This window comes from Mus pahari, chromosome 8, assembly GCF_900095145.1.
Source record: "Mus pahari chromosome 8, PAHARI_EIJ_v1.1, whole genome shotgun sequence".
Taxonomy (NCBI): domain Eukaryota; kingdom Metazoa; phylum Chordata; class Mammalia; order Rodentia; family Muridae; genus Mus; species Mus pahari.
Window position 1 is genome coordinate 53,898,970 of NC_034597.1, and position 15,161 is coordinate 53,914,130.

Below are 15,161 nucleotides of genomic sequence, written 5' to 3' on the forward strand. Positions count from 1 at the left end.
CACTCCAGAAGAGGGCATCAGATCTCATTACAGATGGTTGTGAGCCACCATGTGGTTGCTGGGATTTGAACTCAGGACCTTCGGAAGAGTGCTCTTAACCACTGAGCCATCTCTCCAGCCCCCCCCTTAAAAAAAAAAAAAAAAAAAACAGAGATTCTTCTGTTTCTGTCTCTGAGTGCTGAGATTGAAGGCATCAAAGACCATGGTTGGCCTTCCCTATCCTTTTCCTTTTCTTCCCTTCCCTGCCCTTTCATATCTTGGTGCTGAGCAGCAGCCCCAGGCTTTGCACCTTGCCCATGCAAATACAGGGATCTATATCCTTGGCCATAGTTGATAGTCTTCTGAAAAATGTTTTCAAGGAAAAAGATTTGCACTTACTGTTAAAAACTTTCTGTATTGTTTCTAAAAATATGATTTCCAGAAAAATTAAATCCTATAAGCTTTTTGAGGTGGAATTTGTGCTCGGGGAATTTCTACTCATCCAAATTACACTTCTTATCTCTGGGATGCACGCTTTTCTTTCCCCCTGTCCTCCATGTCAATACAATGTAGTCTCAAGAAGGCAGTATTTAATGAAGAGAGGACTATTTGAGGGCTTTTCTAAGGATTGAATGTTAAGCTGTTGGGGAACAGACATTTCTTTAAAAATATTCATGTTTTAGAAACAAGCCACCTGGCTTACTTTAATTTTTAGCATTAGTAGACTGCATAGGCATGCACAGGGAAGTGTTTTGTGCATGTGCGTGTGTGTGTGTGTGTGTGTGTGTGTGTGTGTGTGTGTGTGTAAAAGCAGGTACAGATAGAGTATTCCTTCTCCAGTGTGGCAGTGTGGCTGCCTTTACTTGTTACTTTTCTTGTTGACTGTGAGTATATACTTGACAAGAAGCAGCTTAAGGGGGGACTGTTTTGGCTTACAGTTGGCTGTGATACAGTCTCTCAGGGTGTGAAAACGTGCAGGCAGGGGCATGTGTCTGCAACTAGGAGACAAAGGTGATGCAGTGCTCTGCTTGTGTTCTCCTTTTTATTCAGTGTAGTGTCTGATCCCATGTGGGGGTGCCAATCAACTCCACAATTGAGATTAATCATCACACCTTTCATTTATTTGATGAATCATCCACGTTGTGCCAGCAGTGCTTCAAAGGGTTGGGTGGTGGTGGTGGGGAGCTTTCATTCTTTACCAATGAGTATGCTATTAGTGTAAATTTTTCATGAATACCTTGTGTGGTTCATCTTCATTGTCAGCTTACCTGGCTTTGGAATCACCTAGGAGACATATCTGGGCATGTCTGTATGGGCATTTACAAGGAGGTAATTGGAGAGGAGGACTCACTCTATAGTGAATGATTTCATCTCCCATGGGGTTCTGAGTTGGACTGAAGGGACAGGAATAGAAAGCTAGCTGATTACTAGCATTTGTCTCTCTCTGCTTCTGTCCTATGTGTTCATGTGACCAGTCACCATAGCTTCCTTGCTATGGTACACTGCATTTTCAAACTGTAAGTTGAAATAAAAGCAACATTCTGTTGCTTCCTTAACTAGTTGTTTATAGAGACAGGAGAAATAACTAATGGATGCCCTGCATCAGGTTAAGGAAGACCCTTCTACTTGTAGTTAGTCTTGGTCATGAAAATCTGAATTTTGTCAAAAACGGTCTAGTTAGATCAGGGGTTCTCAACCTGTGGGTCTTTACGGACAGTTACAAAGGAAATCTAACAGAGGACGACTCACTATGATTGTGAAGGATTCAGATATGTAACAGTAACAAAATTACAATTATGAGGTAGCAATGAAAATAATTTGATGATTGGGGATCACCACAACATGTGTATATTAAACGGTTGCAGTGTTAGGAAGGCCAAGAGCCACTGAGTTCGATGATCGTAAATTATCTTCGGTCATCTGATAAACTGTGCAGTATGTATTGATTTTCTTACTGTAAATGACCCTGGCATGTTGGAATAAGTCCCACGTAGTCCTTTAGTTGTGCTGTTGAGTTTGATTTGCCAGTGTTTTGTTGAGAAACTTGGCATCTGTATTCTTAGTAAATATGAACTTGAGATTTTTTTTTTTAGATGATATATTTGCCTGGCTTTGGTAACATAAAGCCGGCCACCAGAGTATGTGATCAGCTCTTCTCTTCTCTGGAAGTGAGAGTAGACGCCTTGTCAGTCCTCTTAGCTTCGGCTGGCCTCATCGGTGAAGCTGCTCTGGTCCTGTGTTTTTCTTTACTTGAGGTCTTTGTTGGAGTCTCTCCCCGGGCAGTGATTCCACATCCTGCCCTCTGTAGGCTGCTCTGTAGCTGGGATGTCTCAGGGGATCTCATTTGCAAGCACGCAGAAGTAACTTAGAATATTTACGATTTCTGTAGTAACTCCTCTTTTCATTTTCAATTTAATTCAGTTGCCTTTCATTTTCTTAGCTTAATGAGTTTCTTTAGTTTAAAACTTTACTACTTTTCTTCACCATTATAAAAATTAGACTGGGTACAATTGATCTCTGTTACTAGGGTTTGGTGGGTTTTGTTTTTTTGTTTTCATTGTTTTCCTGATCTATATTATTTCATCTTTCTGTGAGTGTTAGGTTTACTTTGCTCTTTTCTGGTGCCATAAATAAATCATTAGGTTATTGGCTTGTGTGTCTAAGACAGACATTGAATGCCATGATTTTCCATCTGAACTTTGACTTCACCTCCTAAGTCTTGCTATGCTTGCTTTCAATTCAGCTTATCTAACAGTGTTTCCCTGTAATCACCCACCACTTCTGACTCTTACACTCTTTCTGCTCCCCTTTCTGCAATGGTCACTGAATTTTGGGGTGTTCGTGTTTGCGCGCGCGCGTGCGCGCACGTGTGTGTGTGTGTGTGTGTGTGTGTGTGTGTGTGTGTGTGTGTGTGTGCTGTCTTAAGTTCCTGTTAGGGCTGAGCACTCTACAGTCTGGGTTCTTTGGCCAGCTTTGGGTCTCTGAATTAGTCACCGTCTACTGCAAATAGGAGCTTAGTTATGGTTTGGAGATGGACTGATCTGGTGGTCCCCACTTGACCTTCCTTCATTTTTGAAGGGAAGGTCATCGAGGTAGTTCAGGTTGATAGTTGCTTCCTTTAGCACCTCCCCTCTGTGCCCCCTGCTTCTATGAGTAGTCGGCTGTTGATACCCCACTGTAGACTGGTTTTCCCCTCCATGCCTCTAAGAGTTTTCTCCTTGGCATTTGATGGCTTGATTCTGTCTGTCTGTCAGGTCTGGTGCAGTCTGTCTTCCTTGGATGTGTTTTATCTTTCACCAAATATGGTGAAATTTTGTCTAGTTTTCCTGAAAAACTTTTCTATCCCTTCCTTCTCCCGTGTGTCCACATTTGTAAGTTGCTAACTTGGACAGTGCTGGTCAGGTCTCCGAGGCAGCCTTTTGTTGTTTGTTTTGCTTTTGCGGGTTTGTTCTTTCAGTTTCAGCTTCTCTGTTGGATTCAGCCCTCCTAGCTTCAGGCCTCATCTGTCGTCTGCTCAGTCCTCCTGGCATCTCTCTGGTTGCTTTTGTTTCTCAGTTACTGTGTTCTGCAATATTTCAACCGAGTTTCCTTATAGAATCTCTATTAGAAGGACTATATCCTGGTCCATTCTGGCATTCTCATTCTGGTGTTTAGTGTATTTTAGACAGTCTGCAGTGAGACCAACGTTACACCTCTTCCTGGGTAGTTTCTGTCAGTTTTGTTCCAGGCCCCAAGATGATCCATACTTTGTGTTTCATGTGTACTCTACAGTTTACTGTGGAAAACAGATAAGAATACAGTAATTCTGGAAGTCAGATTCTCTGGAATATATAACTGTCTTACTTATTTTGTGGTTCTTATGAGGAGTGTTTTTCCTGTGTCTAATCATTGAAAGCTCTTTCCTACTGTCTCTGAGGTCAGCCAACAATCGGGGTTCAGTAAGGATCAGGAATGTTTCTATGCCAGTCATTTCTGTTGAAAGAATCTGCTTGGGAAGCCCTTCATCCCTGAAAGGGTCGAGTTAATGAGCAGCCCGTGTTCTGGCCATTCACTGAATAGGCAGGTAGATCAGAACAGGCCTTCAGATTGTAGAGGACATGTTTCCACCCCAGCTCCAGCAGGCTACGTTAGGAAACAAGCCATTTGCCAGGACTACCTGCCAGACTGGAGCCTAGATGTTGGAAGTTAGTGAGTGCTGGAATTCAGTGACATCCTCCCAGCTGTCTTTTTTCTACTTTAGCACTTTTCCAGGTGCTGCAAACATTATTGAGGAGACCTCAGAGTCTGAAACTGAGTTTAACAGTTCTTATCAACTTATTAGTAGTTGATGTGATATAGGGACTGATTTAAATGTTTACCCCAACATTCTAGGATATCACTCCTGTGTTGATTGTTAAATATAAAAGGTGAGCTGACCCTTCCCCTCATGGGCTGCAGCACTTGGAAGAGAGGGCCCTGCTCCTCACCTGGGCAGCACAGTAGGACTGGCCCTGGTACAGAGGACACAGGTGAGCCAGTCCTTAGGGCAAGAGGGAGATAGAGCTGGCCCCACTACTTGTCTGCCATAAGATGGTGTGGGTGTGGGTGTGACACCCTTCCCTCCTTACCCCTCACCACCTGTGCCAGTCAGGAGAGTAGGTGAACTGAGAGTGGGTGAGCTGGTCCTGTCCCTCTCCAGCTGCAGTGGGTCCAGCATCTTGCCTGGGCAGTAGGGTAGAGCTGGCCCTGGTGGAGTGGGCACAGGGGAGCCCCTCCCAAGGTTGAGAGCACAGGAGAGCTGGCCCTGCCACTTGTTTGCTGTGAGGTGGCCCTTTCCCACTCTCCCTTGTCATCAATAGTAGTCAAGAAAAGTGGCACTGGGGTCATGAGGTGGGGAGAGGGAGCTAGCCCTGTCCCCCACTGGTGAGAGTGGGAGAGGAGGCCCTGTTCCTTGACTGGGCAGCACAGTAGAGCTGGCTCTGAGGGCATGAGAGCAGGCAAGCTGGCCCTGCCCCCTCCTGATGGCAGCATTGGGTGCCCTGGCTGGAACAGTGTTGGAGAGTGTGCCCTAGTGGTGTGGATAGGTAGGGTAGCCCACTGACCAGCTCTTCTACCAACCAGGACCAGATCTGGGGCTCTGAGTTGGCCCACCCCTAAATCTATTATCATCTGGAGTGGTTGTGATATGTTGGGGGTGGAGTGGTCCTCATGGTGAGGATGAGTCCTATTATTGGTCGTATCCTAGGAGTGGGAGATCTTGAGCCAGAAAAATGTCACGTTGCAATGAACATTTGCTAGTGAAGCTACGTGGACAGAAGGATATACTGTGGGACACACTGTGACATACTAAACTTCCATGATGAAGTGTTTTCTATGCTTTTTATGCATAAATATGTATATGCATGTATGTATGTATACACATGTATATGGATATATACAGTGTTAAAACGTTTGGTTTCTGAGTATGACCCCAGTACTGAGATTTCATGTATACCTTTTCTTCTGTTGCAGGACAGTTCGTGTTTGGTTAAAGAGGGACAGTGGACAGTACTGGCCAAGCATTTACCATGCAATGCCTTGTAAGTATCTTAGTCTCGTGAGAACCAAGGTCTTTACTCCAGTGGCCCTTCCTTCCTTCCTTCCCTGGTTACTTTTTCTGTATTCTCTTCTTGAGTAACTAAGACTAAAGGTTGAGGATCTTATTAAACTGGAAAGTACCATATTAAATCACTTTCGAGTTTTCTAAGGCTCTCACTATGGAAAGTGAGGAAATTGTTTGGAAATTGACTGTCTGTTGGTAGGTTCTCAGAGAGGAGTGGAGGATACAGGCTGTCTGGTTACAGCAGTCTTGTCTTGTCTCTAGCTTTGCTTTAGCTGTTCTGAAGTCTCTGTTCTTAGACAATTCAAAGTTCTATTGGGTGATTACATTTATGAAGTAAATCTGTCCTTGTATGATTTTTAATCCCTTTTCTAAAAAATCTTCAGGACATGGGGCTTTGAGCATTAAGTTCTCAAGGATTTGCTGATACTCGAGACGTTCCAATTAGAAGTGGATTCCATTTCGCCAGGACTTACCTGAGGAATACGTCCTTGTAGAGATTGGTACAATAGTTGTACCAGCCTTGATGTCATCGACATAAGCCATCAGGGCAGTGGTAGACTCAAATCAAGGGCAACAGCCAGTTTTCCTCTGTAGGAGATGACAGATGAAGGAGAAAGGAGGGAAGAGGATGGGGGGTGCGGTCGAGAGGCAGAAAGGGGAAAGGATTTCTCAGTTTGCTTCCTTAGTACAAGTTCCTCTACAGGTGGGGAACTGGCCTGTTAGGGTAGGAAGTTACTTATAGTCTAGAGATTTTATTCTTTAAAATTAGTAAGATTTCTTCTCTCTATATTTTTCTGTAAAAAATTGTTTGAATTTATTATAGTAAACATCTTTTCTTTCTTTCTTTCTTTCTCTCTCTCTCTCTCTCTCTCTCTCTCTCTCTCTCTCTCTCTCTCTCTCTCTTTCTTTCTTTCTTTCAGATAGGGTCTCACTATGTAGCCTTGGTCTGGAACTTGCTATGTAAACTGGATTGGCCTTGAACTCACAGAGCTCCATCTGCCTCTGCCTCCCCTATCTCTTATCCTCCCACTGTGTGTGTGTGGGGTGTGTGGAGGGGGGGCTGGTATTGGGAATTAAGGCCTATGTGGCCATGCCCTACATTTCTTTAAATCTTAAATAAAGATTTGGCACTGTAAAAAAATCTCCATGGTTTGTTAGGGCTCATACACCCTTTGGCTGTCTGTAGTGTGTGTCTCATCCCAGCTTCAGAAGTATATGAAACTATGCCAAACGAAGCTAAGCTCTAGGTGATTATGTTTATGCCTCTGGCAAAAGAGGACTGTAATATTTTTTGTGTGTTCTTAAGTAAATGATTTATGTTTTATAATTTTTTCATACAATATATTTTGAATATGTTTCCCATAACTCATCCTAGATCCTCCTTATCTCCCTACCCACTCAATTATAAGTTCTCTCTGATTCAAGAAATGTAACAACCTTCTCCGATGAAAATCAAAATAAATAAGCAAAACCCAATAAGACCCAAAATGCCAAAACAAAACCAAAAGCTTCCCCAACACACATACATAAAACAAGACCAAACTTATGGAGTTCATTGTGTTAGCCCACTGCTACTGGACATGGGCCTGCCACAGAGTAAAATACAGTATACATAAGAATAAGATAAAACAAAAACTAACACATCAGAGTTGAACAAGACAAACAGAAGGAAAAGAGCTCAGAATCAGAGACCTATTCTTTTGCACACTCAGAAGTTCCATAAAAACACTAAACTGGAGACCATAATATATAGGACCCGATGCAGACTGGAGCAGGCCCTGTGCATGCTGCTTTAGTTTCTTTGAAATCATAAGAACTTTGAGCACGTTGATTTAGAGGGCCTTGGGTTTTTTGTTTGTTTGTTTGTTTTGTTTTGTTTTTCAATGTTTTCCATTCCTTCTAGCTCTTACATTTTTTCTGCCTCCTCTTCATCAGAGTTCCCTGAGCCTTAAAGGGAGAGATTTGATGGAGACATCCCAGTAGGCTGAGAGACCTCAGAGGTTTCTCACTTTCTGCACAATGTCTGGCTGTGGGTCTCTATATTTGTTCCCATCTGCTGCAGGAAGAAACTTTTCTGATGATGCTGAGTAAGGCACTGATCTGAGTATAACACAGGTTCATTCAAGGTCATTTTACTGAGCGTGGTACTGATCTATGAACATAATACAGGGTCATTAGGAGTCATTTTATCACTATTTTCTTTTTAAGACCAGTAGTATTTAGTTTTACCCTAAGTTCCTGGTCTGTCTAGTCTCTGAGTCTTAGTCACCCACACAGTGTCGGGTGCCTAAGTTCCATCTCATGGAGTGGGCCTTAAAGTCAAATCATACACTAGTTGGTTCTGTTTCCATAAGCTTTGTGCCACCGTTGCCCTAGAATATCTTGTGAGCAGGACACCATTGTAGATATGGGTGACTGGCTTGGTGTCTTAAGTTTTTCTTTGGATAGCATGTTGAATATGTTCCTGAACCAAATATGCTAAATCCATAGGAGTGAGGGCTCTGTGTAGGCACCAGTTTAACTTCTCCGTGTTCACTGAGCTCTGTAGGTATTGCCTCTAGCCATGGGGTCTTGCTGTCATTTTATGGAGAATAATTCATTTATCTTGGCAATAGCCTGGGTGGTTTGGAGATTTTTTCCTTGGAGCCCCTTTGGCCAATAACTCAGTTAGGTGTAATCCAGTCTTTGTACTGGAGGCTTCTTTTAGTGACAAAAGATGGCCAGTTGAGACTGTCTCCCCCATTATTTGGTGATTTCATTTAGATTTCCTTCATATTTGTATATATTTTAGGAAGCATTTACTGTCTAAGCTTTTCATACTACCCCTCAAATGGTCCTTAATTTTATCTGGTTCTTGCTGTATTCTCTCCCTCGTCCCCCTTCCTGCCTCCTTCCAACCCGACTCTCTGGTTCCAGTCCTTCCTCCCCCATAACTATGTACTTTATCTCCCTTTCCTAATAAGATCTAACTGTACCCTCTAGTTTCTTACTCTATACTGGACATCTGTGATCCTATGGATTATAACCTGATTTTCATCAACTTAATAGCTAATATTCACATAGAAGCACACAGCATGGTATTGGTACAAAAGCATATTAATTAATGGAATCAAATTGAAGACTCAGACATAAATTCACACAGATGTGGGTACCTGTTTTTGTTTGTTTATTTTTTGTTTTTTTAAATATAAAAGCCAGAAACACACATGGGAAAAATAATAGCATCTTCAGCAATGGTCAAACTGGTTGGCTACATGTAAAAGAATACAAATAGATCCATACTTATCACCCTTCATAAAACTCAACTCCAAATGAATCTGAGGCCTCAACATAAAACCAGATATGCTGAACCTGATAGGAGAGAAAGTGGAGAATAGCCATAAACTCATTGGCACAGGAAAGGACTTTCTGAACAGAGCACCGTTAGCACAGGCACCAAGATCAACAATTAATAGATGGGTCCTCAGGAAACTGAGAGTCTCCTGCACTGTAAAGGACACCTCCAATCAGACAGTGCAGCAGCCTACAGAATGGGAAAAGATTTTCACCAACTACACATCTGATAGAGACCAAGTATTCAAAATTTATAAAGAACTCAAAAACCTATATATCAAGAAAGCAAATAACCCAATTAAAAATTGGGTGCAAATGTAAACAGCAGAATCTCAATAAAGAGAACTCAAATGGCAGAAAACCACTTGAAGAAGTGTTCAACATCTTTAGCCAGGGAAATGCAAATCAAAATGACTTTAAGATTTCATTTTTACATATGTCAGAATAGCTAGGACCAATAAAACAAGTGACAGCTCATGGTGGCAAGGATGTAGACTAAGGGGAGCACTCCTCCATTGCTGGTGGGAATGTAAATTTGTGCAGTCACTATGAAAATCAGTGTGGCAGTTCCTTAGGTATCAATCTACCTCAAGATCCAGGTCCACCACTGTTGGGCATACACCCAGAAGGCACTTTATTCTACTGCAGGGACACTTGCTCAACCATTTTCATTCCTGTTCTATACATAATAGTCAGAAATTGAAAACAACCTAGATGCTCCTCAACTGAAGAATGGATGAAGAAGATGTGGATGCTGGCTAGGCTGTGGTGGGGCACGCCTTTAATCCGTGTACTTGGAAGGCTGAAGCAGGTGGATTTCTTTGAGTTTGAGGCCAGATCTACAGAACAAGTTCCAGGACAGACAAGGCTATACAGAGAAACTCTGTCTTGAAAATCTAAAAAGAAGAAAAAAGAAAATGTGGTATTTACTGTAGTGGTATTAAGTTATTTAAAAATAATAATAACAACAACAACAACAACAAAAACATGAAGTTCGTAGTTAAATGGGTGGAGCTAGGAAAAAAAATCCCCCTGAGTGATTTAACCCAGACCTAGAGAGACATCTATGGTATGTATTCACTTATGTATATGTGGACTAACTAACTAACTAACTAAACAAACCATTTTCTGTGATTTTGACTTGGTTTTCTTCCTATTCTTTCATACCTAAGGTCTTCCCATAGTGTCCCTCCCTGATTTCTTGTATGTTTTGGGTCTACATATAAATATGTGTGTGTGTGTGTACTTAACAAATTGTCTTTTCTTCTTGTTGTCTTTAGCATGCTAAGTTGTCTCTCCCATGTCTTGTAATCCCTTGAGATTTACTTCTGAAATTTTTGTTTCACTTCCTACATTTTTCATTTTCAGTTTGTGCTTCCTTAATGATTCTATTTCTTTGTTAAATTCCACCTTCATGTCTTAAACTGATTTCATTATGTTTTTCAACTGTTTGTGTTTTTATGATATTCGTTAAGGCATTAGTTGTATCCTCTTCAAGGTCCTTGAACATATTCATAATTGGTACTTCGAAGTCCTTATCTTGTGCTTCAGCTAAATTGCTTTTCTCAGGGCCTGTTACAGTGAGGTTGGTGTCTTCTGGAAGAGGCATGTTGTCTAGACTTTTCATGTATGTGTTTCTGCACTGAGATCTAGGCACTGGCGTTACAGTGTTTGAAGTTATGATATTCTTGATATTGATTGATATCTGGTGTCCTCTTCCTTGAGTGTGTGTTTGGGTCTGAATAAAGAGGCAGAGTCTCCAGGTGATGGAGGTGAGCTAGACATAGATAGGGGCTTCTGTGGGTAGGCTGCAACAGGACTAAGAGCCAGTGTAGAGAGACCAGAAAGAAGGATGGGAAGGGTACTAAAGGCTGCCTTCCTGAGTCCCAACCTAGTTTGGCCATTGGGGTTCCTAAGACCTACAGACTGTTAAGCTATGGTGGGGATGTTTGGGAGCATGGGGAAAAAGGAAAAATTCTGATTTGTTTTTCTTCTCTTCCAACTTTAAGTAAAATAAACAGTCTTTGCTCTGGTCTTGCCTGTTCATCGAACTTGACACACAGCTGCCAAGAAGAGGAGAGGAGAGGCTGTAACTGAACAGGGATTTGTAGCTCCCGGTGTTGTGCAGAGCAAACAACAGTGACACCTGGGCAGTATGTCATAGTTACTGAATAAACACCTGTGTAATGGTAGAGTCTGTCTGTCTTAGGGTTTTACAGCTGTGAACAGACACTATGACCAAGGCAACTCTTATAAAAAACAACATTTAATTGGGTCTGGCTTGCAGGTTCAGAGGTTCAGTCTATTATCATCAAGGCAGGAACATGGCAGCATCCAGGCAGGTATGGTATAGGAGATGCTGAGAGTTCTACATCTTCATCTGAAGGCTGCTAGCAGAATATTGGCTTCCAGGCAGCTAGGGTGAGGGTCTTAAAGCACACACCTACAACCCACAAGGCTACATCTACTCCAATAGGGCCACACCTTCTTATAGTGTTACTCCCTGGGCTGAGCATATACAGACCATGACAAAGATTAATAATAGATATGATTTCCCTAAGAGCATCAGCTCTGTTTCTGTAATAGTGGCATCTTAGCTTTGAGGAGTAAGATTGTTTAGGTATTTGTGCAGTCTTCTACAGGGAATCAGGACAGAGCTACTTTTATCCTCAGACAGTTTTCAGCATCCCCTGAACAGTATTTGGAATTGCACTATTGGGTTCTGCACAAAGCAACTGGGTCAGAATCTTTGTTTTAATAAAATCTGTAGATGATTTCAGTATGTGTTAAAGTTAGAATATGGTCTTCTAACGTGTTGTTAAGCAATATGTACATGTTTAAGTTAACCCAGTGAAGCCTTATGTAAATACTGTATTGATTTAAAAATATGTAAATATAAGCCACTATGTTAGTCAAATGTCATGTCTAGTATACAGTGGCCACTGACATAAGTGCCAGGGATGTGCAGATGAAGAAGATTCATAGGGCAAGGTGATTTCTGAAATGTTTTATTCTTAGGTGCTTTCAGTATGGCACACAGGTTTAAAAAGGGGGGAAGGCATGTGTATATCCTTCATAGTTGTCAGGAATTAGCTTTTATTGTCGTAATGAAACCTACTACATTACATGCTAACTTTCATCTTGACTTCTATAATAAAAAGTAAATAAATGAGATTACTCAGTGCTGTCCCTAATTAATGGTTATGTGGCATTGGTTACACAATAAGTGAAAATGAAAGAGAATCAAGTGAATGGCTATGAACTGTGTGCTGCAGGACCCTGTCCTGTGTTTATATGAGAAGTAGTATTCCAAATGCACAAGGCGGCTTCTTGACTTGGTCTTCTAGAATAGCTACAATATCGTCATTGTTGTGTTTGGCAAGAGAATAGATACTCTGTATCTTTAATAAGAAGTTGAAGCTTAGCACAGGGGACGGGGAGACTCTGGGTGAGAAGAGTGGTGAGCCTGAGCTTTGTACTGTGTCCCCAACAAGGCAGTGTGGGAAATGCTGAGACCTAGAGAAGTGACACGCAGGAGAACAGTGAACAGCAGATGCACTGCTATGAATCCCAGGCACTGTCCATGCTAGTGTTTCCATTCCTGCTCTAAGCTATCCAGTCAACGGAAGGAAGCATGCCAAGAGGATCCAGCCTTGTGTAAATAAGGTGGTTTTTCCACCCCCCTCCGCCCAATCTGGCTTTCCCAGGAATTTGGCACTTTGACTAGGAAATTGTGGTCTTGGTTCTGTTCCGAACCCCAAACTGGCAACATTAAACCCAAGAGCATCTAGACATTTGTGCATGCAGATGCAGTAGGAGCTGAAAGCAGAAAAGGATGAGCCAGGCAGAGGGCCCACTGGCTCCCAAGGAGAGAGGAAGCAGTTTGAGGATGCTGGGAGGGAGGCTTCCTTCCTCGTCCCCAGGCTGGTCAGCATCCTGGCAGGCTCCAGCTGCTGGCCTTCTAGGGCCACCCACGTGAGCTCACACGTCCCTAGCTCCAGCTACAAGTTTGTGGCCAGCCTTCCTGCCTGTCACACTCTCCTGAACCTCTGTGACCTTTAAATAGAAGGGCAGACTCATGGCCTATTGTGTTACATGTTTCGATGGACATGGTCTGGTAGAAGGGAGGCCTTGTAGATATGGAGAGTAGAAAGGAGTTGTTTATTCTCCTTCCTTTAGTTTCTTTGGACACTTTGTCCAACATATGTTAATGTTTCTTCTGGCCACGTGCAATGTCCAGAGGATGTGGGGGTAAAATACGGCAGTTGGTTTCTGCAGTCATGATGCTCACACTGTGTGAAGAAGGCAGGTCCTAGGTAAGCACTCTCCCAATTCATTGAGGATTATAGCAGAAGTAGTCATAAGGGCCTGGCCACTCGTGTTCCCAGAAGAGCGTTTACTTAAACTGTTTTCAACAGAATGCTTGCATATCTGGATGGGGAATTGGATCCAGGGTGGTGTGCCCGCCTACTGAACTATACCCCTAGAGCCTCTAGAGAGCTGAGGGTGTTCGTTCTGAAGGCAACAATACACACACACACACACACATACATATATACATACATACATACATACATACATACATACATACATACATACATACATACGTATGTATGTATACTGTATACAGACTTGGGCTAAAGAGAAATTGGAACAGATATTCTTTATCTGCTCCCCTGGTGTCTCCATGTTGTTGATGCTAATTGCTGTGTTAGTATCAGCTTACAGCCTGCTCAGCTGGGGCCCTTCTACTCACATTTGTTACTTGACCTTCCTCAGGGTCCAAGATTGAGAGTTCATTACAGCTATACATGTGTTCTAGGCTTCTAATGGAGGTCCTATTTCATCCACTGTATTCCCATTATACCACAGACAAAATAGCACATGGAAGTCCCAGGTGTCCATGGTTGAGATATTTTAGATGTACTCTACCAATTACCTTTTTCACTCATGTACTTAAGACAAAAGACAGGCAGAGAGGAATCTGATGTGTCAGCCACAGTGGCAGGTGGTGGAGAGGACTGGGTTCACAGTTGGTCCTCGGTGCCAACTTCTCCTTTGGGAATAGGGGACAGGTAAACTACCTTGGCTGCCAGAGATACAGTGACTAGAGGTCAGGAGGGTGAAGGCCTCGTGCAGGCTATTTGGAGGTCTAGACGCCATGTGGGGTCTCTTTTTCAGGCCAGGCAGGTGGGATTTAAGTTAACTCCTGGGTATTTATAAATTTATCCCCAGGACAAAACAGAAGCACCCCCCCCCACACACACACAACAAATACAAAGATAGGCCCATCACACAAGCCACTCAAATGACTTGTTTTGCCATCTGTCTAGCTTGCCCTGGCTCTTGAATGTGAGTTTGTGTTAGAGCATTCAGATTTTACACAGGTACAGTCACCTGTCACCCTCTGCTCAGCTGACAAAGCACGGGAACCTGAATGCTTCCTGAAATAGCCACCTGTTTCCCAGATCTAATCAAGGCCTACTTTCAAAAGAGGCTGATTGTGGTGGGCGGCTTGAGACATCCCAAAGTTCTGAGTTGTGCACTTGTAACCATCTTCGTAAATTCACTGTGCCCTCAGCTTGTACTTACATGTATATCAATGTGAAATTCTCTGCAGCTATTTTTTTTTTTTCAGGGAATAAAAGACAGTTTATTGTGTTCAATTTGAGTGACCATGGCCCCCGAAGCCTAGATTAAGGTTACCCCAAATTCCATGTTTTCTTGTGGGAGCAGTGTTATAGTTTTACAGAACAAAGTCACAAATGAAGTCAAGTTTGAAATATGTCGGTGGGTACATCAGAGCTGCAGGTACAGCAAGGTGGGAGGCTTTCCTGTAGGTCCAGTGCACCCCCTGCTGACATGCTTAGCTCATGGGCTGACCGATCTCTTAGTCATGGAATGTTAGTTCTACACAGATGTGGGCAAGGAAAGACTGTTCCAGGGGCTAGAACTAGCCCAAGACAAGGAGTCACTATAATATTGCCCCCTCCCCAATTTTAGATTTGTAAAAAGATAAATGTTGCTTGATATTTTTGATACTGGCTGATTATGCTATGGGACATTTCAGATACTAATTAGGTGAAGAAACATCATTACTTAAGGCATAAGTCGTCATGGATGGTGTGGTTACTAGGGATAGATGTCCTTTATATAATTTACTTAAGGAGGGCAGCCCAAAACTTTGGGTATTCCTAGTTAAATCAATGGAATTAAAGTTTAAATTGGAAACTTTTGTTTTGCTTAGACAAAGTACACTGGGTAATAA

The 15,161-nt window shown here is 42.5% G+C and overlaps 1 protein-coding gene across 1 annotated transcript in view; it reads left to right on the forward strand.

The window, feature by feature from the left end:
• Positions 1-15,161, forward strand: part of Wdfy2 (WD repeat and FYVE domain containing 2) — a 128,239-nt gene that overhangs the window by 48,702 nt on the left and 64,376 nt on the right. Inside the window, exon 2 of the mRNA XM_021203467.2 lies at positions 5,470-5,537. Within this exon, the coding sequence (XP_021059126.1) occupies positions 5,470-5,537 (68 nt within the window). The remainder of the gene's footprint in view (positions 1-5,469; positions 5,538-15,161) is intronic.